The 26,220-nt window shown below is 44.0% G+C and overlaps 1 protein-coding gene and 1 non-coding gene across 4 annotated transcripts in view; both read right to left on the reverse strand.

The window, feature by feature from the left end:
- Positions 1–752: 752 nt before the first annotated feature.
- BANF2 (BANF family member 2) overlaps positions 753–26,220 on the reverse strand; it is a 36,079-nt gene continuing 10,611 nt past the window's right edge. For 2 of the 3 annotated variants that reach the window (XM_039913191.1, XM_029071632.2), the window contains 2 exons: positions 20,964–21,092; positions 17,414–17,654 (listed from right to left, as the gene is read on the reverse strand). In XM_039913191.1, coding sequence (XP_039769125.1) covers positions 17,508–17,654; positions 20,964–21,092 — 276 coding nt within the window. In that variant the 3' untranslated portion in view covers positions 17,414–17,507. Of the gene's footprint in view, positions 945–17,413; positions 17,655–20,963; positions 21,093–26,220 lie in introns of those variants that run through there. The other variant, XM_029071633.2, reaches the window with a different exon arrangement.
- On the reverse strand, positions 20,527–20,664 carry LOC114814494. Its single transcript, XR_003762286.1, has one exon. It is a non-coding gene; the product is annotated as a small nucleolar RNA SNORA7 (small nucleolar RNA).

Genomic DNA, 26,220 nt, shown 5'->3' on the forward strand with positions numbered 1-26,220 from the left:
GGCGGTTCCCGGGCACGCATTTCTCCAGTTAACCAGACAGTCAGTGGCATTTATTGAGTGCTTACTGTATGTAGAACACTATACTAAGCATTTGGTACAATGCAACACAGTTGGTAGACATGTCTCCTTGCCCCTATAGAGCTTACAGTTTAAAGGAGAAGCTTACATTCTAGAAGAGGAGCTTACAGTCTGAAGAGGAGTTTACACTCTAGAGGAGGAGTTTATAGTCTAGTCGGGGGGCCCAGGAAGTTCACCAGGAAGTTCAGGCCACTGGGCTCAGGGACGGGGTAAAAAAAGCACCCACACTGAAATTATTCTCACTAAAACTGGAGCACTTATTCCTCTACCAGTGTCCCCTTCTGGACTGTTCTGGCTTACTTCTCCCAAAGTTCTGTTTTAACACAATCCCCAAGTTGGCACAAGTCGATTCAGCGTAGGAAGAAACAGCTGGGCACACATGAGTGGTGCCAGTCAAGGAGTGATACTGCTCAGCTTATCAGCCTCTGTCTCAGCCTTATGGTTCAGTACCACATAGTCCTTTGGATTTCCACATGTTTTCGCAATTTTACAGAATTTAATACAATGAAATAGCTGAGAGGCAAGGGTGTCAGCAGTTTACTAATGTTGGAAAGAACAATAGAGAAATTCATCCTGAAAAATGTTGGTCATGGTGGTATCATTACCCCTGTATCTGTAATTTTCATTGAATCAGTGATTACTAGGACATGATTTTCCCATAACACACAAACCCTGCATTATAAGAGAATGCCATATATTAAAGCCGTAAATCCAGGATTGCATGACTTGAGAGGCCAAACGAAGAATTCATCTCAACCACAAGCTCTGGGTTTTCTTTTGGGTTCTATTACTTAGATTAATGCCACACTCACTTCAGGCCTCAATTTCCTTGTCTTTCAAGCAGGTCCCATGATGATTCCCCAGAACTGTAGGGAAGATTAAACAGTGAATGGTCATCGCAAATTTTGCAGATCGAATAACATTACTGGGCATAGTAGTTTTCAAACATCACTGCAAGGCTGTAGTAGGGCTTTTGGTCATTTGTATTTATTTATCTGAAGTTGTCTTACCTAAATGTGGGAAAACCAGTTTTGATCACCTGTCAACCCTACAGCCAAGCTTTCGCTGTTCAGTAGATCCTGCCTCAGTAACTGTAGCTCAAGGAATCAGAATTGAACTACTACTTAAACATCAAATTTTGAGGTTTTGTTTTTATAATACTGCATGCTTCTTGGAGCCATCTGGAAAACTTTACTTTCTGCGGGAAGGTTCAACCTTTGTAGAGGGTCCTATCCATGAGATGATTGGTTTCAAGCTGAAATAGGAAGTTTCTTTCCTTTGAAACAGAGAAACTTCCTGAATGGAAACTAACCAGAAATATTGCAGTATTTCTATGGTACATATATCGGACTCTGCATTTCTAAAGAAGGGATACAGAGTCCGGTTGAAGTCCATCCAGGACTGATGATAATCCTAAGGTTTCCCCAGTTTTAATTCCTTTATAAACTCTAACTCCATTTGGCTAGAAGATGTGATTGGAGCCTCACGTGAAGGAGAGATTGAGAGGGCAGTCAGAAGGAAGCAGGGGGTCTGGGAAAGGGACCTTTGTGACAAGCCTACGCTATATCCTGACAAGTTACACTCCAATTGTCCAGGCCTGATTTCTTTCCCTAGAGTCTTGAAACCCTGAAATGTGTGGGATTTGCAGCCCCTCCCCTGCCAGACAAGCCTCTAAAGACAGGAAGGGTTTCCTGGAATAAACTTTTCCTTCCCAGCACCCGTTTGGGTAAAGGCCTGTGTGTTTTGGTGAACTCAAGCAGCCCTTCCTAGTAGGCAGCTGCCCCTCTCGGTGAAAACTCTTCTGTTCCAAAGAAGGAATGGGGAGGGATACCAGGCGGGACTCTAAGCGGTCCAGAGTCCTCTTTGCTTCTTCAGGGGAGGTGCCTGCTTCCCTGCTGTGTGATGGATGGATGGGTTTGAAGCTGACTGCCAAGCCATAATGGGAAGTGACTGACCGCCTCTTGGCTCTCTTTGCTTTCAATCCCCTGATTGGATCTGACATCTAATCGTGCCCTCCTGCTCCTGTGGTATTTGGTCTTTCCTGAGAATAGCTTTGAAAGGATTCTGGCCCTCTGAGCTTATGGCTATGACTCTTGGGCCTTCTCTGTCCAGATTTTAAAATGTGTCATTATAATGATATGTGTTAAGTGCTTACTGTGTGCTAAGCACTGGGGAAATAAGAGACCATCAGGTTGGTCACAGTTCTTGGTCCACATGGGGCTTACGGTCTAATTAGATGCTTGCTGCTGTTGGCTTTCTAAAGCAGCCAAGGGACAGCAGCTTTGTCCCCCATTTTACTTTTCTCTTCTTACCCTGGCTCTTCAACTTCTTTTCACTGATTTCTTCATGCTTCCTGAGCAAGTCCAGGTTTTTGTCTTCCCACCTTAGGCCTTCAGAGCCTTTGCTCCCGCATCCTGTCTCCTCACCCATCTCCTTCAGCCCCTCTTGCTCCCTTTAGACTGAGCTCACTTCCATTTACCCATCATGTCCCCTTTTTATATCTTTCAGTGCTGCACCTCAGGCCTGAACCATTCTCCCCCTACTACTCAACAGGCTCCAGAGCCTGCATATCCCATTTCATGACTCATTTCTTTTATGCAGCCTTCCCTGGGCCTCACGGCTATTCTGAGATGAAGTGGATGGAGGTGGGAGTTTAAGAAATCAAGAAATAGGATATCCTGATTCGAGAAGAAATAGAAGCAGTTGAAACCCAGTGCCCATTGCTTCTCAACCCTTCTCTCTTTCTCTCTCTCTCCCTCTTTCCTCCTTCTCCCCCCCTCCCTCCACCCCAATTTCCCCCTCCTGCTGCCTCCTCCTCATTGAGACAATAATAACCCTTGTAGGGAAGGAGCTGGGGTGGGTTTCTACTGTGTACTGCACCTCACCTGTTAACTAGGCTCAATAACAATTCATAATTCTGGCCCTTAGACCTTAGTTGCTCTGACAAGGCCTGAAAAATCTTTTGCCTTAGGAGCATTGAGGGAAACAAAGTTTTTAGGTTAGGAAGCATTATTTCTTTCATGTAAGCCAGGCTGGTGTGGAAGCAACCTCTGCAGCTGGAGAAAGTGAAGGGAAATAGAGCAGATGGTTGGGGGAATGGGGAAAGATTTTTGTTTCTAATTGCATGGGTCTGCTGCAACTGCCTCAGAAATGCATTTGAAAATGAGCGGCTCCTAGAAATTCTGACCAAAAACAGCTGAACAATGTAATCCCTCAATCAAAGGACTCCTGAGTCCCTCCAATCTAGAGTTAGCAAAGTTCATCTTTATCAGGAAAATTTGAGCAGATAAAATGAAGCAAAAATAGCCCAAGGTCCACTGGCTCTTAGCATTACCCATTTCCTCCTTAGAGTTACTTTCTTTTTACCTTCAGCCTGCAAGACTACTTCTGGAGGTTGATTATTATTATGCCATTAGCACTATTTACTGTTATCACTATTATTAGTAGTAGTATATTTGTTAAATCCTTACTATGTGCCAAGCATTGTTCTAAACCTGGGGTAGATACAAGTTAATCAGTTGGACACAGTCCCTGTCCCACACAAGGCTCACAGTCTAAAGAGAGAACATTGTTGGCTGAGTGTTGTATACAGAATTCCTGGGAAGCACAGCTGGACATGGATTTTTGGCAAAGAGCATAAGTCGCTCGGATTATTTTCTGGGTTTCAGAAACATAAGTGTTCACAAAGCCTTCTTTGCTTTCTCCTTTAGAGATACACTGAGAAGCAGTTTGGCCTTGTGGAAAGAACACGGACCTGGGAATCATTAAGACCTGGGTTCCAATCCCGGCACTGCCAACTGCTTGCTGTGTGACCTCAGATGAGTTACTTAATTTTTCTGTGCCTCTGTTTCCTCAACTGCAAAATGGGACTACTGGTTCTCCGTACTTAGACTTTGAGCCCCATGTGGGACAGGGTCCGACCTAATTAATTAGTACGTACCTCTGCACTTAGAACAGTGTTTGACCCATAGTAACCGCTTCACAAATGCCATAAAAAACAAAAGCAAAACACATAACTTCAGGCCAACATTTTCTGACAATGGGAGTATCAGACACACTACCCAATCCATTTTCTGACTCCATCTCTGGCAAATGATCATCTTTCTTAGGAGCTTTCACTGACATTCACTGTGAGCAGGGAATGTGTCTGTTTGTTGTTATAATGTACTCTCCCAAGTGCTTAGTACAGTGTTTAGCACACAGTAAACACTTGATAAATACGACTGAATGAATGAATGAATTGGAAGATCAGAATACTCCACACAAAAACTCAGAGTATCATCTGTGGTCTTTTTTCTTTCCCTTTTTTTCTTTCTCTTCCCTCTTTCCTGAGTTTCAGTCTAATGGAGTATGATAGGTTCTTTACCAATCTGCAAGAGGTCTCCAGATTAGCCCCTGCTTAAAAATCTCTGGTCTTTGAGAAGAAGGTGCCAGCGTGTTCCGGATAACCCGGAAGAGGCAGGGTGATACGGTTACCTCTGCGGACTCTGGCCCTTCTACCCTGTCTGCTGGTTCCCGGCATCTTCTGGGAAGGCTTGGTGCGCTCCGAAAAGCAGGGAACCAAGCTAAGATGCAAGAGTCAGAGAGAGAAGGGGACCAAGACATAGTGATGTAATGTGGCCCTGATGTTCACAAAGCTTTTGTGCGAGCTGCAGCTGATGGCAGGCCTGCTACATTTCCTCACTGCAGCTGGCCTCACGAAATGGAGATGCCTCACTGGCCTTCCCCCAGTCCAGACAGTGCAATCTGAGAACATCATATTTCTTCGGCTTCTGGGATCACGATCATTTCATTTTGTTAAAGTTCCTCCGCTCTAATGATCAGCGTGCAAACAGCCAGTGTAACCGTACCCGGCCCTGAGCCTTCACAGGGAGCTTTGGGCTGCTGGGTTTTCTAATCTTTCTCTTGGGCACTGACAGGCTGGTTCATGCAAAAAATAGGAGGCTGGGAAGAGGTTACGCTACTCTTACTGGAGTAAATAATTGATAATGACACTGTAAGATTTAATACTCAATATTATCACTCTCCTTGAAAGCTCAGCCCTCACGCTTCAGTGGTCCAGTGGGATTCTCCTTTGCACGGACTCAGCATTCACCTCCTCTGCAGGGGAATTCCCGTCTTCCCCCATCTCTTGACTGGAGGTAGCTTGGCACTGGGGCCTATTTTTAGCTTTCCCTTCATTTGACCCGCCTAAAACAATTTGGGAAGCAATCCTTCAGATGTTTCTTTTCTACCAAACCACTCTTTCATCTCCCAAAGTCATATGAACTAAGGGAAAGCAATAGATAGAATCTGTCTAGACTGCAGTAAGCCTTTTGAGTCTGTTCCCCTCTCCTGAATGCCCTGTGGTTTTCTCATAGGCAAACTGGGAAAGTAGAGGCTTGGACATTTACTGTGAATTAAACATATACTCATATAACCCAGTGAAAAGAGCTTGGGATCGGGAGTCAAGAGACCGGGTCCTAGCCCTGGCTCTGCCACTTTTCTGCTATGCAAATTTGGACAAATCACTTAACTTCTCTATGCCTCACTTTCTACATCTGCAATATGGGAATAAAATGCATGTCCTCCCACCCTCTTAAACTATGAGCACCATGTGGAATAGGGACTGTCTCCACTCAGGTGGTCTTGTATCTATCCCACTGTTTGGCAAATAGTCAGCACTTTATAAATACAACTTTATTATTCTAGGGTCTTACTTAAGGAATAGCTATGAATGGATCTGTTATCTTGCAGGGATATATCAAGTGATATCTCACAGGGATTGATCCTGGGGCCAGTTCAATTAAAAATCTTGACTGATCCTCTGAAGGAAGGAATTGAAATGATGCTGATCAAGTTTTCAAGACCCTATAAGTGGGTGGGGCTAATGGTGCTTTGGAAGACAGAACTGAAATGCAAAATGAACTTGGTAAATTAGATAAAGCCTATGAACCAAGGATGAAATTCAATGTACTCAAAAACCAGGAAGTGAGTTTAGGGGCTAAAAGAGCTCCCCCACCCCCCCATATCCTCCCCAGACTTTAAGCTCACTGTGGGCAGAGAATATGCCTTCAAACTCTGTTGAATTGTACTCTCCCAAGTGCTTAGTAAAGTGCTCTGCATGCCATAAGGACTCAATAAATAACATTGAATGATTAACAAAAATGGAGAAAAACTAACTGAATGGGCACTACAGAACAGAAAAGAATCCAAGTTTTCTCAGAGCTGAATATGAGTCAGCAATGCAGTTTCCTTATCAGGATTTCTTAAATGGATGATGAGGAACAAAACCAGGAGGTTATGCTTCCTCTGTTCTCTCCATTCATTAGACCTCACTTCATATATTGGGTCCACTTTGAGAGAGTTTTAAAAATATATAGAAAAACTGGAGAGAGCCCACCAAAGGATGATCAAAATGATTATAGGGTTGGAAAATATGTCCTCTGAGGAAAGCTGAAATGTTTTAGGGTCATTTAGACCAGAGGAGAGAAGGCTTTAGAAGGATGTCTTTGAGTATATGAAGGCTTTTTATGAAGTAAGTGGCTCTTTCTGGTCCACAGGGGGCTAGACAAGAGGAAATGACTTAAATTGCAGCAGGAGAGAGTTGAGGATGGACTTAAGGAAGAAGATTTTTTTCCTAGAAAGGACCATAAACTAAAACAGCTAACCTAAGGGTATTGTGGAGGTTCTGTCCTGGTAGCACCTCAAAAGAAACAGACAACTATCATTGAGTTAACTTTGTTGCATTCCTGCCTGGACCAGAGGAGTAATAACTTAGTACAGTGTTGTGCACACAGCACTCAGTAACTACCGTTAATTGATTGACCAGGTGACTTTTGCCAGTGACCTCCCTAGATCCCTGCAATTCTGGATTCTAGGATTTAAGTTGATAATCCTGAAAAATCACTGGCATGAATCCAAGTAATAGAAAGCAACATTCCAATTTGGTGTTTTTTTTCTGGATGTTTTTTGCTCTTGCTGCCTTGGGCCTTGAGCTGGGTTGGGTAAAGCCAGTTGAAAGTTTTAATATGGGAGTGTGTAAAGCTGACTTGGGTTCCCTTAGAGAACAGTGATTTACATTATTACATAGGGCCTGGGGCCCTTGGGAATTACAGAAGCCCTCAAAGGTTAACCCTGCTAAGATGGGTATGCAAATTACAGATTGATGCCATGCTTTGTTTACTTTTTAGAAAGCCTGTTGGTTTATATATAGGGTGAGTTCAAATGTGTTACTGTGGCATCGGCTTCACTCAGAGTAAAAAGCAGAAGGGAAAATCTACTATAATCTACCCTGCATTGTTGCTTTATAGCCTTTTCTTTATTTTCTTACTTTTTCTCTTTCTTCCTCTATTATATTACTAGTGGTGATATCTTTGGTGGAAGGTGAGGACCCTCAAACCATTTGATAGCTGGGAAACTGGAGGTAGTTCCAGAAGTCATGGAAAAGAACCAGAGTGGAGGGCCTGAAGGATGTGAGGAAGGCAGCAGGGAAAATCCTTCATCAACATTGAAACTACAAGCCCAGAGTCCTGGAAGGCCCCTGCCATTCGCTCTTCCCACATGAATGATGGTTAAGGCCCTGCACGGGGACCAGTGGTGGGTAAAGTTTTGCAGGCTGATAGACGTTTGAATGGAAGGCTGGCTTAGAGGTGAAATGATCTGATAAAGTCACTCAGCACATCAGTGGAAGAACTAGGAGCAGAAATCAATCAATGGTATTTATTGAGTACTTACTACGTTCAGAGCACTGTACTAAGCATTTGGGAGAGAACATCAGAATTAGCAGACACATTCCCTGCCCATAAACTTACAGTTTAGAGGGGAAGACAGCCATTAATATGAAAAAGTAATTTATAATATATTATTTAAAGTTATGAACATATGTGTTGTGGAGTTGGGGTTGGGTGAATGTCAAATAGGTCACACATCCAGGTGCATAGATGATAGGGAGAGCAAGCTGGAGAAAGCAGGCTTAATGGGGGAAGGCCTCTTAGTATTTGTGGTATTTGTTAAGCTCTTGCTGTGTCAGGCACTGTTCTAAGCGCTCAGGTAGACACAAGATAATGGGGTTGGACACAGTCCCTATCCCACATAGGTCCCCCATTGTTCAGATGAGGGAATTGAGGCCCAGAGAAGTGAAATGACTTGCCCGAGGTCACACAGCATACAAGTGGTGGGCCTAGGATTAAGAACCCAGGTCCTTCTGGATTCCAGGCCCATGCTCTATCCATTAAGCCATGCTGCTTCTCTGGAGATGTGACCTTAATAATGCTTTGAAGGTGGCAAGAGTGGTGGTCTGGTGTATATGGAGGAGGAGGGAGTTCCAGGCTAGTTGGGGGATGTGGGAAAGGGATTGGTTTCTGACATTCTGTTTAGTGCATCTCTGGAGCCAGGCCTGGATCTCCCTGGCCTCAGGGGTGAGTGGGAGTGGCCGTGACTCACACTCTAGCAATGGGGGTTTGGTCAGACCCTGAATCACGACGTGTTCTAGTGCTGGGCCCGCAAATGTCGGCGTGACCTGGGATCTGATCTTCAGGTTTCCCTTTATCATTTGCTGCTGCCTTACACTGCCTGCTGGTATTCAAAAATGCCCTGGAGAAGAAGTTTCTCTTTGCCCTTTCTCTCTGAAGCATTCTGAAGCCCTGAAGTTATCCTTAATTGGGATTCCAGCTTTGCCCATTCAATATCTCTCAGCTCTCTGGCCCTAAAACCCAAATCCAGGTGTGAGTCTGGCTATTCAGCAAGGACAGGAAAACCAAGTGCTGCCCGGGATCCAGTTTAGTTCCATCCAAGCCTCCTTCGAAGGTAAAACAAAGCCCCTATTATCTCCCTGGATTTGGCGGATTTCTTTATTTTTTCTCCATGCAGGGGACAATCCTTACATGGCGGAGTTGGAGTCTAAGCATTGCGCTCTCTGTTTCTGTTTTTTTGGGGGAAATTTTTACAAACTAAAACCAAAAGATTCCATCAGAGATTGTTGGTTTTCTTGGATTTTCCCACCCTCAATTTGCCTCTCCCTACTTTGTTTCTGCTCTCACTATTCTTAGGAGCTGCAGAAATGAGATCTTTGAAGTTCTTCTCACATTGGCATTTCCACTGTTCTTTCCCTGTCCAGTTTCCACACTCCTTTATCTTCCAGGTCCTCTTCCTTACCTCAATTCTGTCTGTTAATCACCCACCTAGAGCGGAGTTCTTGTCTATGATAGTGAGACACACTACCTGACCACCTGGTACACACAAAAATCAATCATTGGTTTTTATTGAGCACTTGACTGTGTACAGAACACTGTACTAAGTCCTTGGGAAAGTACAGTACTACAATGTTGGTAGAAACATCCCGGGACCCACACCCGGCTTACAGTCTAGTGGACTGTACATCACACAATACCCCACAATTATGCACTCATTCCATCATCTAGCTTTGTTTCTGCTCTCTGTGTTTATTTTTGAGACCTATGAGGTGGTTACAATGGAGAATGGCAAATGCTAGAGAGAAGACTCTCCTAATTACATTCCTGGTCATGCTCTCCACTCTGACAGGGCCAATTGATTTAACATCTTTCTCACAGGACTCTCCCACCTGACATGGCCAGGAGTACTGACGATTCAACTAAACTCTTGAGCTCAACAGAGTGAACAGATCCTACTTGCTTCTTTGTTTGACCCAAATTATTTTTTCAGTGTAACCTTAGCCTTCTAACAGTTTTTTTCCCTAATATTACTCTTTGTTTCAAAGCTGACATTAAAGTTTTTTTATTTTGAATTTTTTCTGTGTGTGGGTTTTTTGGCAAAGGCTACAGTCGGTTATTCAATTGGAAGGATGTGAACTCTCCCAGATCAGAGGAAGATTTTGAAGCAGATTTAGAGGACACATGTTCCTCGAGAGGGAGGGGACCAATTAAAGAATAGGACTTTAAAAAAAGCCACCACCACAAACTATTACGGGCATTGATCAAGCTTCCTCACCTGATACCTTTAGAGACAACCTTTAAGCTGCTCATTAAACCAGTTTTTTTGTTTTTCTTTTAAAAGAGAAAGGAAATGTTTGGTTTGCCTTTTGCCTGTTTTTCTTGTTTATCTAAAGAAGCTGGACTAGCCACCAAAAGAGTTATAGTCTCCCATAAATATGTCTTTAAACAGCTAGGGCTCAGAGCTATATCAGGCCACTAAATAAACAGTTACTTTTGCAGCAATTTTTAACTAAACACATGGAAGCTATAATGACATGTATCAGAAAATTATGGACTTGAGCTCTTCTCTAAATGGACTACTCAAGTGATACAATTTTACCCAAGATTTCCCAGATGAAAGAGAGGGAGGAGTTTCAAGTGAACTGTATTTGGCCAAGAGGTAGCATGCAGTGATACTTAGCAGCTTATCGTGCATTGGCCCATTGCAAAAGCAGATCAAGGTGTAAAAATGGATTTGAAGAGACTGTTGTATTGGTACATTATATTTTCCCAAGCTCTTAGTAAAGTGCTCAGCACTCAGTAAGTGCTCATTAAATATGATTGACTGACTGACTGGAGGCTTGGCCTAGGTGAGAGTCATAGGCTGGGGGCCCAGGGGGAGTAATATAAGACTAGACTAAACTTCTCCCTCACTCCTTAAAGGGGATAGTTTAGTCTTGTATATAAATTCAAAAAGTCTCTCAGCCTAAAAGAGAGTTGGATATTTGTGGAACTTTCCCCCAGCTTTCCTTACCCAGTCAGGGATTTGTTATTTTGATGCCTTAGGTACTGAATTTCTTCCATCCCTGAGTTTAATTATAAAATTATCATATTTCATTATGAGCTTAATATGAAATTTGCCCAGCAAGACTTGCCTTTCTTTCATCAAAAGAATTGGTGACGTCATAAGAGATTGATGACAATAGTTCATTCACAACACAACTCGTTATGGGCCGAGAGTAAGTCTGCTGACTCTGCTATACTGTACTTTCCTAAGTGCTTAGAACATTGCTCTGCACCCAGTAAGCGCTCAGTACCACTGACTGATCTACTGACAGCTCTTATTTCTCCAGATTTATTTTTGGCCTTTTCTATTTGAATTCATAGGTCAATCATTTTGCAAGAAGTAATGCTTTCCCCCTGATGAAAGCCCAAGTTTCTGCTTTGTAGCAGTGTTTCCTTCCTCTTCTTGTTGATGTGGTGTAAACCCAGCATGATAGATTCCTACTCTAAGACAACAACAGTGCAGCCTATGGAAAGAGCACAGGCCCGGGACTCAAGCATTCTGGGTTCTAATCCTGGCTCTGCCATTTACCTGCTGACTAGCCTGAATTTTTCCTATTCAATTCCATTTTGCATTGCCTATATATTTAGGTCTGTAATCTATCAATCAGTTGTATTTATTGAGTGCTCACTGGGTGAAGACCACTGTACTAAGTGCTTGGGAGAGTACAATATAACAGTAGTGGTAGACACATTCTCTAACCAGGGAATTTATAGTCTAGAAAGGGAGAGACTGAGATAAATATAAATAAATAAATTATGTAAGTGTACATAAGTGTTGTGGGGCTGAGGGAGGGTTGAGAAGCAGCGTGGCTCAGTGGAAAGAGCACGGGCCTGGGAGTCAGAGGTCAAGGATTCGAATCCCGGCTCCGCCACTTGTCAGCTGTGTGACTGTGGGCAAGTCACTTAACTTCTCTGTGCCTCAGTTACCTCATCTGTAAAATGCGGATGAAGACAGTGAGCCTCACAAGGGACAACCTGATTACCCTGTATCTACCCCAGCGCTTAGAACAGTGCTCTGCACATAGTAAGCGCTTAACAAATACCAACATTTTTTTTTGCAGAGATCAAGTACTAATAAGCAGGCCCACTAACCTTTCCATGACAGAGGTTTTTGGCAAGGTTAGGCCATGTGCCCAAGTAGCTGGGTTCTCCCAGAAACACATGGGTACTAAACAGCCACACTACTTTACTGGTTTAAGAAAAGGGCACCTAATCCTATGTGTCTGGAGTCCACGCTCCACTCCGCAGCACACACCAAATACACTAAATCTGCAAGCCCTGGAGATTCCTCCCAGCAGGGGCTGCTAATGTATTCAGCAGCAAGGGCTGATTCAATCAGGGGTCAGGTCCAGAATTATTACCACAGAAACCCAGTGTTTGCTTCACTGGCGTCCAGTCCCCAGAGACTGCCTCGGGCAGGCAACTTACTCAGATACGATGATCATGGTGCCCTGGGACCGAGCTGTGGCTATAAATGAATATGCAAAACAAATTAAACCTTCAGGTCTCTGAGTGAGAAATTAGTTCTGCTTGTAGCTACCTCATCTGGTTTCTGTCTTGGTTTTCTAAGGAGCCAGGCCCAGTCAACAGGTCAGGTAGGTGCGTCAGCTGGCCCTTCACACTGACTTTCAAGTGGCAGGGGAGGCTGTGAGATGGTTTGAACCATGGGAAGCTGCATGACTTAGTGGAAAGACCACAGCCCTGGGAGTCGGAGCACCTGGATTCTAATCCCCGCTCTGGCACTTGCCGGCTGTGTAACCTTGGGTAATAATATTGGTATTTGTTAAGCGCTTACTATGTGCCGAGCACTGTTCTAAGTGCTGGGGTAGACACAGGGGAATCAGGTTGTCCCACGTGGGGTTCACAGTCTTAATCCTCATTTTACAGATGAGGTAACTGAGGCACCGAGAAGTTAAGTGACTTGCCCAAAGTCACACCGCTGACAAGTGGCCGAACCGGAATTCGAACCCATGATCTCTGACTCCAAAGCCTGTGCTCTTTCCACTGAGCCATGCTGCTTCTCTAAATCACTTAACTTCTCTGTGCCTCCATTTCAACTGTAAAATGAGGATTCAATACCTATTCTCCCTCCTACTGCGAGGCCCATATGGGAAAGGAACTGGGTCTGACCTGATTAACTTGTATCTATCCCAGCATTTAGAATAGTACTTTAGACAGTAAGCGCTTAAAAATATAATGATAATGATAAAGGTGATGTAGCTATTTGGAGGGAGGTGGGGCAGGGCCTGGGGGGAAACAATATGACTGATGTCTCTTTCTGAAAGGATCATTCCTTCCTACCAGAAGACACCACAGCTTTGGAGAACAGGAATCTTCTTTTAAAAAGGCAAGCTAAGTTTGACTGCAGGAGCAACTTCCAATCCAGTGTTTGGGGCAGTGCCTCTCACTCAGAAGTTGGCCGTCAGTGAACTAGGCAGGGGAGGCTAGGCAGTAAATTGTTATAAAAGGGGTTGTGTTTTTGGCAATGCAGTAATTTTTTTTTCATGGCATTTGTGAAGTGCTTACTTAGTGCCAGGCACTGTACTATGAGCTAGGGTAGTTACAAACTAATCAGGTTGGACACAGCCCATGTCCCACATGGGGCTCATGGTCTTAATCCCCATTTCACAGATGAGGTAACTGAGGCACAGAGAAGTTAAATGACTTGCCCAGGGTCACACAGCAGACAAGTGGTGAAGCCAAGATTCAAACACAGGTCCCTCTGACTCCCAGCCCTATGCTCTATCCACTAGGCCATGCTGCTGCTCACAATCTTGGCCAAAAAACTTCTGTACAGGGCTCTCAAAATTCTCCTTACACCAAGATCTGGTGCAGTCTTCTCCAGAGAAACAGGCACTGTACCTTGTCCAGGGAGAACAGAAACTTGAGCAATAGAACAGTGATTAGAGCACAATTGTAGAAATTCCCACATGTGGCACCAGGCACAGTCCATGAGGGGGGAAAATCCCCTTGTCCTTTTGCTATAACCCTGACTATTTTAGAAGCAGTGGGCGTGTGATGGAACACAGGTGGCCTGATGATTAGGGTGGTAATTGGAAAGCTCCAGAGAAGCTTCCAGGAAGGAGTAAATCCTGTTGACAAGAGCTAGATGGAAAATAAGCATGGTCTAGTGGTTAGAGCATGGGCTTGGGAGTCGGAAAGATCTGGATTCTAATCCCAGCTCTGCCGCTTGTCTGCTGTGTGACCTTAGGCAAGCCACTTAACTTATCTGTGCCTTAGTTACCTCATCTATAAAATGGGGATTCAGATCACAAGCCCGCTCTGGGACAGGGAGTGTGTCCAACCTGATTAACTTGTATCTACCCCAGGATTAAGTGGAGTGCCTGGCACATAGTAAGAGCTTAATACCATTAAAAGAAAAGTCTGAGCTAAGGAGGGAACTGGTGAGATGAGCCTAGGTAATCCTGGTGTGACCTTGGATCCTGTTCCTGCCAGGGCAACAGTATACTTCATTCCTAGGTCCTGATCCCTCTCAGTGGGTGTGTGGGGTTTTGGTCCTGACTGGCTCTGGCAGTAGCTACAGCTCTAGGACATTCAGGGAGGAGCAATAACTGGAACAGGAAGCATTAAATGGTAGCAGGTAGGCACGGCAACTGAGCAGCCAACTCCCCTGAGTTCCTGCCTCTGCCACCCCCAGGGAAGGGCTGTCCAAGTTTCTGTGCTGAGCAGTGCTACTGCAGCTGCTGTTCCCCTTTTTCTCCTCATTTTCCTCCTCCCGCTGCCTCTGGCAAAGTGTATCTGCCTGGGTAAACACGGATGTCGGTGAGGTGAGTGGATGGGCATACATCTCATTGCGTCTGTCTCTCCCTCCTGCTCCCTTTTCCAGAAAATGCAGCCAGGTAGGTGAACGTGTGGCCCCTTTTTGAAGAAGTTCCCTGGGAAGCCTGAATTAGAAGGGTATGTCAGGTTAAGGCATCTGGAGAGCTGTAGCAGGAAGTCCGTCTAGGATTGTCCCGAGCCCTGTTTGGGAAAGGGAAAGGCCACTGGTGCTTGGATACCCTCTGTCTCAGGTAGGGAACGGCCTGAGAACTGGTGCCCGAAGCCAAGAAGTGATGGGTACAGACCCCAGGTTTACAGATGAAGGTAAGAATTCAACCCGTGTGATGAATGAGACAGACCCAGGAGGAATGGGTGCTGACTATATTGATTTCTCTAATGTTCTGCCTGTGAGACTGGGTAGGGAAACAGGCCAGTAAGACTTGGATATTTGGTAGTGGGTAAAGGCTTTGTAGTTAACTTTCAAATCTGTACTAGGCTCAAGATGTAGGGATTCTTACTTCAAAGCTTGAACCAAAAGACCTCTGCTTCATTTTGGAGAACTGGGTTTCCTCAGAACACAGAAAGTTATCCAAACTCCTGTCGAAAACTTTGTGGCGTGGGCTAAATGAAAACCTAGCTTGGGAGACTTATAATTGTGCCAAGTTAAGTATCAAAGTATTTTTCTCTCCCTCCTCTCTTCCCTCGAACCACCTCCATTTTGCTTTGGATTCAAAACATGAGAGAAGGTACCTCGGCTCAGAGCTTGGTGACATGAAGGGGAAAATGGAGTTTCTTCACATGGCTGAAATCCCCATGCCTATTTTTCCTTAGTCTAAACCAGTCTGAGGCATCTCCTGAAGCCGGGGTCGCTGTGATACCAGCTTAGACAACAGTGTTTGTATGACTCTAGTGATGAAGGCACTTCGGAAGCTGTCCAACTAATTCCATTCCCAGATCCGCACTCACTGGTTTGTCATCTGCTTCTGGTCTCAGCCATGCTGTGAGCTTATCATCATAATAATGACTGTAAGCTTCTTGTGGGAAGGGAATTGTGTATCCCAACTCTGTTGTACTGTATTTCCCCAAACACTTAGTAAAATATTCTGCATGCCATAAGTGCTCAATAAATACTGATTGATTGGCATTACCATGTGTTAAGCACTGGGATAGATACAGATAGGATGCAGTCCCTGTCCCACCTAGGGCTCACAGGCTAAGGGGAAGGGAGAACAGGTATTTTATCATTATTTACAGATGAGGAAACTGAGGCACTGAAAAGTTAAATGACTTGCCCAAGGTCACTCAGCAGAAAAGTGGCAGAGCAGGGATTAGAAACCAAGTCTCCTGAATCCTGGGTCTGTGCTTTTTCCCCTAGGCCATGCTGTTTCCATCTCATGGGCAGAATCTGGCATGCTGAGCTTATATCACCTCAGCAAAAACAGGAAGGAGATACTTGCTGTGAAGTAGAAACTTATGTTTTCATCATGGAGCAAACATTACACTCTGCAAAATGACTGTTCCATGGAGTCAAATATAAAAGCCCCGAATAATTCAGGAGAAATAAGACAAGCCCATTTTAATAGGACAGTTATTTCTGTTGTTTTCCAAGGTTGCCGAATCCGCTGTTATCATCAAAACCTACTTTACCAAAGTTTACCTACTTTACTTTACCAAAACAAACTTCTTTATCAATTTTCCTATTTGATGATGATGATGGTATTTCTTAAATGCTTACTGTGTGTCAAGCACTGTTCTAAGTGTTGGAGTGGATCCAAGCCAGTCAGGTTGGACACAGTCCAGGTCCCACATGGGGCTCATATTGTTAATCCTCATTTTACAGATGAGGTAACTGAGGCCCAGAGAAGTGAAGTGACTTGCCCAAGGTCACACAGCAGACAAATGGAGGAGCTGGAATTAGAACCCAGGTCCTTCTGACTTCGAGGCCCCTCTCAATCTGCTGGTACAGTAAGATCAGGGGACACTATTGTTTTGAGACATTTGACAAGCTTGTCTTCTGTTGTCATGAAAGTTTTGCTTGTCAATTCTCTCTTGGGAGACCACCTCACTGAAATACCTGTAAGAGCCTGCCTGATGGGTTTGCAGTTTCTCACAGTGGGGGAGAACATTCATGGCTTGCAGTGGCTTGAAACAATAGTCACCCTTGGCCAAGAAGTTGAAACAGAATTGGGTGCAATTAAAAGAATTTGTGTACACTTTTATCAATCAATCAGTAGAGTCCCAAGTCCATGGTCTATCCACTAGGCCCATGCTGCTTCTCTAATCTCCTTCCTAAATCTAGGTCTGGAAAGAGGGGAGAATGCTAGGGTGGGAGGAAAAGGGCTAGCAACAGGGCAACCTGTCTACCCTGTACATTCTGAAGGCACAGCTCCTTTTTTTAATGGAATTTGTGAAACACTATGTGCTAGGCATGTACTAAGCACTGGGATAACTCCAAGCTAATCAGGTTGGACACAGTCCATGTCTGACATGGGGCACACACTCTTAAGCCCCATTTTACAGAGGAGGTAACAGAGGTCCAGAGAAGTGAAGTGACTTGCCCAGGGCCACAGAGCAGAAAAGTGGCTGAGCCAGGATTAGAACCCAGTTCCTTCTGAGTCCCAGGTTCCTTCCTGGGCTTCAAGGGAAACTAGAACATGATAAACAAACACTACCATGGCCACAAAGTAACTAAAACAGAGGCTAGGAGAAGCAAAGCCCTGGACAGTCCACTACTTAATAACTTGTCTCAATAATGGACAATTGCCAGAATTTAAGATCGACTTGGGCTTATAGGTGAGGATCCACTTTAGGAACTGAACCCCTTAGGTCACATGAAAGTCCTGGGTTGAGTAGTTTAATTCCATGTCTAGGAGAGACCTCGCAAATAGCCAAGAATGGCTCGGGGCAGTGGTGGGGAGGGTGGCCCGGTCTTTACAAGAAAGAATGACACCAATTTTTTAAACAGCGACAGGACTGCTGGGCTTCGTCAGGGGAGGCTCCACACTTGGTCATGATCCAGTCTTGGAAGGTTCTCTCATTCTTGTGGAGGAGAAGGAACTGACCCAACAATATGTAGGCCTAAAACAGGAGGGGAAGGAAAGAAAGGGGTGGAAGGGAGGGTGAGAAAATGTATGTATTCTCCTTGACCAAAAGGGAGAGATTCAGGTCATACTTGAATAACTTCCTTAGTATAAGTGGTGTTACTAAAGATGGGTTTGGAATAATAATAACAATAATTGTAGTATATCGTTCTTACTTTGTGCCAGTCTCTGGACTAAGCACTGGGGTAGAAGATAATCAGGTTGGACACAATCCCTGTACCACAAGGGGCTCGTAGTCAAAGTAGTCAGTCTCCATTTTATAGAAACCGAGGCTGAAACGAAGTTAAGTGGCTTGCCCAAGATCACACAAGAGGCAAGTAAGTAACAGAGTCAAGATTAGACCCCACATCCTCTAACTGTGGTACTCGGTAAGCACTTACTATGTCATGGCTACGTTCTCTTATTGGAGCCCTATTCTGGTGAGGTCTGGGTTTTTTTCCAGCACTGGGTATAGCTCAAGGTTGAGAGATACAAGTGGTGTGAGGAGCTCATTGCTCACTCTTGGCATTCTCTGAGTTCTGAAGGAAGGATCCGGCTTAACCCAGTGATCAAGAGAGAGTGAGTATTCAAAGACTCATAGGTGCTACATATGCATCTTAGGGTTCTTTCTGAGCAAAAGCTACAGTGAAATCCCAAATCCACTTCAACCGGGCATGTCAAATGCAGATCACTCATCATATGCTCTCTCACATGTTTTTGAAGCAAAAGAGTGTGTTTGTACAGGGCTGGAAATGTGTTTTAGGAGAAAGCTGCAGTATTAAAAAAAATACGAGGTCAATGCACTTTCTAGACTAGGTGTTGTGACTTCAGTGAATTTGGATTTTCCTCTGCCCCATTCATCTCTAGCGTCTACTCTTGAGCTCAAAGTTCTGTTTGTTTTTGGCACCAAGATGCAGGGATCAGACTGGCCATCATAATTAGAGCCTTCATTTACTCAACTGGACTAATCAATGGGGTAGCAGGAACATGTGTGGTATGCAAGATGAGAGGAGGACTTTCCAGGAATGTCCCAGGAAGAAGAGACCCATTTTGCAGTCTGTGAAGCCAGTTTGCAATCTGACACTTTTTTTAAAATTCGGTCTACATACCCAATCAGATGGCTCCCCTACTGAAAGGGAAAGCAATGCTTGTTTATGAGTTCATCACTAAGGACTGCTGCACCTTGATTCCTAGAAAGATGAATTTCTTTGGCTCTGGATATGATTTAATTATTTCTGTGCAGATGCTTTAAGACACTTTCCTAGCCAGCTACTCAAAGACAGGCCAGAGTCTTCCCCCTGGGAGAAGAAGTAAGACTTTCCTTCTCCTCCTTCAGAACTTGGAGTTCCAATCCAGGCATAGTAATAATTCTGGTATTTAAGTGCTGTGTGCCAAGTCCTGTAATAAATTCTGGGGTAGGTACAATAGAAGCAGATTGGGCACGGTTCCTGTCCCACATGGGTTTGTGGTCTAAGGGGAAGGGAGTATAAGTATTTAACCCCCACTTTGCAGATGAGGGCTCAGCCTGGAAAGTGGAGATGAGTAAGAGAACCTGATGGAACTAGTTCCACGAGCAGCCTTAGGGCAGGTTAGGAAGAGCTGTTGATGTGGGTGCAGATGCCTCTCCCTCCTCTCTCCCTCTCCTCCCTCCACACTTCCTTCTCCCTTCTTTTTTCCTTTTCTCTCCCCTTTCCCTTCCTCGCCTGGGGCTCAGAGTGTAAAGTGAGGATGGATAGGGCAATATAATGGAGCAAGCCCCAGAAGTCGCAACAGCTGCTACTATGAAGTTTTTGCAGTTTCAGGGTGCAGCATGACATATGATGTCATCACACTACGCCAAGGGGCATCATTTTGTGTGGTTCCTCTGTACAGAAAGATGGTCCACGTCTGCGCTAGTCACAGGGCTCCATAGAACAATGCAGAGCTAAGATGTAGATAGCCAGCCTATGATAGTTAAATGGAAGAGTGGTGGGGGAGTTAGGGAGAACCTCTAGATTGTAAGCTCATTGTGGGAAGAGAAATTGTCTGTTTATTGTTATATTGTACTCTCCCAAGTGCTTAGTACAGTACTCTGCATCGAGTAAGCACTTTATAAATAAAACTGAGTAAATGACTGGCTGATTCTATCCGACTTTCTTGAAAGGCCAAATATTTCTGATTCCAAAAGTTAGACAGTGAGTTTTCAACCCTCCCTTCCCACAACAGTCAGGGTTGACCAAAGATTAATGTTAATGAAACATTCACTTTGACACTTTAGATGAATGCAATCTGGTGGTTTTATCGGGGCAAACATTTGTTAATGAATAGCTAACTTCCTTTGTCTTCAAGACAGCAGAGTCAGACAAGTGATTCTAGAGTCTCAAAGTAAGGCTTTGGAACATTGTTCTGGGCGGTTCAGTTCTGTTGACTTTAGGACTGCTGAACACAAAATGAACTTTACTGATCCAAGCTGAACTGAGTTGATGCTAACCTCCTCGACCATCCTATAGAGACCCATTAGTCCCCCAGAGCCAATCTGGCATATCAAAGAAACACCATGGCTAGCGTTCCAATCCCCTCTCTATCATTTGCCTAAGTTTGTCCTCAGGCAAGTCACTTAACTTCTCTGTGCTCAGTTTCCCCATCTGACAATGGGGATTCTATCCCATAGCACTCATGTCTTGTCTTGTTTTATGGGTCGTGTCCGACCCATAGCGGTGCCAAGGACACATCTCTCCCAGAATGCCCCACCTCTATCTGCAATCGTTCTGGTAGTGTTTCTTGGTAAAAATATGGAAGTGGTTTACCATTGCCTCCTTCCACACATTAAGCTTGAGTCTCCGTCCTCGACTCTCTCCCATGCCGCTGCTGCCCAGCACAGGGGAGTTTTGACCTGTAGCAGATTGCCTTCCACTCTCTAGCCACTGGCCAGGCTAGGAATGGAATGGGTATGCCTCTGCTTGACTCTCCCTCCCGTAGTCGAGACTGGTAGGGTACTGGAAACTCTCCGGGTGCAACCCCGAGAAGGGAGCACTCATGTACTGATCCATAATTTAATATATTTAATGTACTCTCCAAGCACTTAGTCCAGTGATCTACACACAGTAAATGCTCAGTGCATACGAATGGTTAATTGAGCCTCTTCTCCCTCCAACTTGGATCGCGAACCCTGAGTGGGACAAGGACTGTGTGTGCCATCTGATTATCTTGTATCTATCCTAGTGCTTAGAACAGTGCTTGGCACATAGAAAATGCTTAACAAATATCATTATTAGTATTGTTGTTAAATTAAGCTACTGGAAAGAAGGAAAGAAAATGAGAGTGTTACCTTGTCAAAACCTTTGGCTACCAAGTGTTCACCAAGGGTCGTAGTAATGCCATCCACTTCAGTAATGTCCTTTTCCCCCATAGGTTGAGATTCAAAGGTGCTTTGCTTTTCTGATGTGCTTTCCATTTCCTGAAACATTGTGAATGTGAGGAAATTGGGGTTTAGAGTGGGGAAAGGGGGAGGTAGAGGAAGAGAAGGTCAAAGGATCATGAGGAGGTTTCATGCTAGCAAATTTGAGTTGAGTTAAGCCCTTTATTTCAGTACACCAACCTTTCTGAGCTGTATGGTTCAGCCAAACTTGCAGGTTTAAATGGACTTGTTTCTGACTACAAATTTTGAGTTCTCAAATGAAAAGCATGTGTTTAGTGTAAGACTTCCCATTTTATCCCTCACAATTCTTCCCAACCCATATATGTCTGCAGTAATTTCTATGGTCATCTCTTTGAAAAATTAGGGAGATAATGGCAACTCTAAGATGATCAGTAACAAAATAGGAATTTAGTAAAAAAAAAAAACCAAACCACTCCGTTTGGCCAGAACTAGTGTTATCACTACATGCATTGTCTAGACTTGAGTGGTAGAATTAAGGAACTTTCTTGCCATGCCTAATGTTTTTGATTTTGTCAGTGAAGTAGTTGATAAGGTCATGGGAGTGAGAGGAAGGTGAGGAGGGGGTAACAGGGCTTTCAAAAATGAGTTAAGGATGTGAAATAGTTGGCGGGAGCAACAGACAGAGCAGACAAAGGAGAGGTGCTGCTGCTGTTCTATTAACATCAGCCAATCCTCGAGCCATTTCTCAAAAACTATATTGGGTGTCATTGTGCTGGTGGTTGTTTAATTCCCATTTTACCTGAGAAGAATCTGTTACTTTCTGTACATTATTCTTGGCTCCCTCTAAATGTCAGGTGTAGCTATCATATCTCATTCCTGTGCTTCTTCACTACAGTTTTCCCAATTTGTTCCCTTTAAAAGTTTGCAAACCACTTCTTTCCAGCTCCTACGCTGACAGTGCACAAGCAAACATGGAAATTAGCACACCACTCATTTCCACTTTCTGGAACACTAGCTGGGGAAACACACATTAGCAACTCAGACCTGAGAAAAAACGATTGGATTAAACATCACTAGAATCCATCTATACCCATTTGTCTGATAATATCTGCCCTGTAATTACAACTCAGCACACATTAATGTATTCATACTGTAGAAAGCATGGGGTTACAAAGCAATCAATATGCCCATTCAAAGACGTGAGAGTACCACACACCGAAGTGAATACATGGAGGGAATCAATGCCTCGATTCCATGTTTATTTTCAGATTTACCAAACACATCACAACCCCTAGCGACCAGCTTCACCGAGGGTGAAACAATAATGGAATTTGTTAAGCTTTACTATATGCTAAACCCTGTACTAAGTAAATAGGGTTAAGACAAAACAATCAGGTTAGTTAGAGCCACTTCTCCATAGTCTAAGGAGGAGGTAGAACAGTTATTTAATTCCCATTTTGCGGATAAGAAAACTGAAGCCCTGGGAAGTTACGTGACTTGCCCAAGGTTACATAGTAGGCAGGTGATGGAGCCGGTATTAGAACCCAGGTCCTCTGACTCCCAGCCCATGATCTTTCCACCCCATGCTCTTTCCACTAGGCCACATTGCTACTCACATCTCCTCCATGTCCCTATGATAAAGACAACTAGTTTATTGGAAACCATAATTCACTTCCCAAATTTCATCAGTGGAAAAAGAAAACAAGTCTCCCTCGCTTTTATAGGTGGCAGTAGGGAGGTTTGGGCCAGAGAGATTTTAGTGCCTATAAGATTCCCACAGTGAATCAAATGAATGAAAATCAACATCTTATTTGACTAAGCCCTCCCCCACCACTTCTATCCAGGGAGAAGACCTCAACCTTTACTTCCTCGATGCCTTCTTCATTCAAAAGCAGTGGAAAAGAGATTTTAGTATTTAGTATAGTCTGAAACACAATCCTTCACTTCATCCTGTTTAGATTAAATTCAACATTGTTAGGAAAGGAATGGTTGGATCAGAAATGGGAGTTTGTTTAGAAATAGAGACCATGGAGCCTCTGGGATGAAGAGCTCTTTCAGACCCCTTAGGACACCCAGACTCCTTGAGGGGAAACTCAGTGGACTAATACCTCCTAACCCTGTTGACCAGTACAACCCTTGGGATACTGGTGGGTAGGAAATGAAAATGATTCAGTCTGGAAAGCTGACTGTTTTACTACCAATTTGTTTGCTTACTGGTGACGTGGAAGGCATTTCTCTCCACCCTGTTCCCAACCCCCATTAAATTTCCACCAGCAAGAAGGATAATTCCTTCCACTTTACTGCCCGTATCCAAGGGGATAATGCAAGGACTGGTGAGATCATGTTAGTAAAGTGCTTAAAGTTCACTGGAAAATAGGTGCTATGTAAATACAAAGTCCTGATGGCATTTTAAGCATGATAATCATTTCACATCTATTAAGCCAAACTCTTCCTATTTTAGAAGGGCAAAGTGGGCTGTTGAAAGCTGCCATGTTGACTTCCAAGAAAGTACCCACATCTGCTAAGTAGTTGCCCTGCCCTAAGAAACTACCCATTTCCCTCCTTTTTTCCCTGCCCTCCAAGGGCCAGAGGAAGGACTTAGCAGAAAGTCGGTCAATCAATCACTGTATTTATTGAATGCTTACTGTGTGCAAAGCACCATCCTAAGTGCTTGGGAAAGTACAGTACCCCAGAGTTAAAAGACACGTTCCCTGTCCACAAGCTTATGGTCTAGAGGCAGAGACAGGCATTAATATAAAGAAGTAATTTATAATATATAATTTGAACATATATACATAAGTGATGTGGGGTTGAGGAAGGGGTGAAATAACACAAGCCTGGGAGTCCGAGAACCTGGGTTTCAATCCTGGCTCTTCTACTTGCCTGCTGTGTGACCTTGGGTAAGTTACTTAAATTCTCTGTGCCTGCGTTTCCTCATCTGTGAAATGGGCTTTCAATACTTGTTCTACCTCCTCCTACTTAGCCTGTGAGCCCCATGTGGGATGGAGATTGTCTCGAAAGTGATTATTTTGTATCCACTCTATCACCTAGTACAGTGTTTGGCACAGAGAAAGCACTTAAATACCACAACAGTTAAACTCCTGCCATCATTTCTGGGCTGCACCCACCAGCTTTCCTGTGCCTCCAATTTTGCAAATGACCAGTTAAAGCACAGAGTGATTTTCACTTAATTCTCCCATTCTCCCATGAACCTGGCCTTCTATCATGAACCTGACCATTGTGGAGTGAAGGCAGCTCTTCTCCCTTCTTGTCCGGGAAGGGAGAGGGTTTTATGGCCCTCTCAAGCCCCAAAGGGAGAATTGAACAACTGGGTACCCATAATGGGATAAGGTTTGTCAATGTCTCTGAGACCTCTTTTGGGTGGGAATTTACAAGGATTTGGAGAAGCAACATAGCTTAGTGGATAGAGCATAGGCCTGGGTTCTAATTCTGGATCTGCTGCTTGGCTGCTGTGTGACTTAACTTCTCTGTGCCTCAGTTACCTCATCTGTAAAATGGGGGTTAAGACTGTAAGCCCCATGCGGGTCATGGACTGCTTCCACCCTGATTAATTTAAATCTACCCCAGCACTTAGTAAAGAGCCTAGCACTTAGGAAAGGGCTTAAAAATACCATAAAACAATGACGGCATTCTACTACTTCTGTTAAATGAGGGGGAGATAATAAACACCACTAGGTGCTCCTGACATAGTTAAAACCAAGGGAGGCCCAAGAGAGCAAACATCTAGATGAGGAAAAGGTGGAGAAAAGAGGTTTTTTTTTAAAGAGCCAGCCTTCCTCAGTTACCATGGAGCGGTTGTTTTAGAGGCTCCTAGCTCTGGGCTACAGAAGCAACTTCATCAAGAAATTATACCCACCTGTTGACATCTCACAGGTAAGGTAGGATAGGATTTCAGAAATCAACTATTCCTGGGAATATGCTGGCAGGAAAAGAACTGAGCTACACTATTTTCTGGCTGAAGTAGAAAAACTCACCAAATTATTTATCAACTCCATAAAGTGGAAATGGATGCCGTAGGAGGTGGGGGTCTTTTATTTTAGACTGTGCTGGATTCAGATGACCTGCTGCTGTTGTTGACGCTACACAAGACTGGGGCTATCACAGTTTACACTTCCCATCCCCAGTGATCATAGGGTCTGCCTATATTAATGTGGATTTCTCCTATTTATGGCTATCCATTTCCACCTTACCTGAGTGCTTTCACAAGTGTATGACTGTACCTTCTCATTTTACCAAGAGAAGATTAAATGATAGGCCACTGCCCTGCTATATAACAAACAGTGGCAAAGCAGGGTTAAAGCTCAGGATAAGGATTCTGAACATGGCTCCCTGTTGGGTGGGTGATTCCTGATAGGCTTAGAAGGCCTCCTTTTTCACTTTTTCACTTTTTCCCCCCTTTTCATTGCCTAACCTAAAGTACCAAGTTTATGGTTAAAGACTAGGCATAGATAATATGCAGCTGAGATGATAATTACTGGGAAAATATTTCTCTCAAAGTCAAGCGTTGGCCATATTGTTAGCAATGAAATCCTGGAGTACAAGGGCTTAGACCTCAGTTGAAGAGCTTGTGATCATCGTCTTCATCATCATCATCATCATCAGTGGTATTTATTGAGCGCTTATTGGGCGCAGAGCACTGTACTAAGCACTTGGGGGAGTACGATACAACAGAGTTGGTAGACATACTCCCTGCCCACAATAAAACAGCTGTATGTTTGCATGTGTCTGCCATCAGTCATTCAGTGGTATTCACTGAGTGCTTACTTTGTGCCAGGCACTGTACTAAACTCTTGAGAAAGTATAATACAATAAAGTTGGTAAACACGATCTCCTCCCTACAAAGAGCTAACAGTTTACCCTCAACCTATCATTCAGTTCACCTACTGTAAACACATCCATGTCCCTCTGACTCTGGAAAAATACCTCAATTTATTTCTCTTAGTTGATACTCTCCTTACTTGATTAAACTCTGAGTCCAGAAAACTGATTGGGTCCATATATTTTCATATGCTTAAGAAGTAGTAGGTAATAGCATTTAGTGAGCATCAACTGCTGCTGTGAACTGCAGTAGGTGCTTGGGAAGTACAGAATAGAGAAATGACACGTTTCATGCCATGAGGCACTTACACTCTAACGGGAGAGACAAACAAAAATATTTACCACATAAAAGTTGCAAATAGAGTGG

This window comes from Ornithorhynchus anatinus, chromosome 9 (assembly GCF_004115215.2).
Source record: "Ornithorhynchus anatinus isolate Pmale09 chromosome 9, mOrnAna1.pri.v4, whole genome shotgun sequence".
In the NCBI taxonomy this organism is placed as follows: Eukaryota; Metazoa; Chordata; class Mammalia; order Monotremata; family Ornithorhynchidae; genus Ornithorhynchus; species Ornithorhynchus anatinus.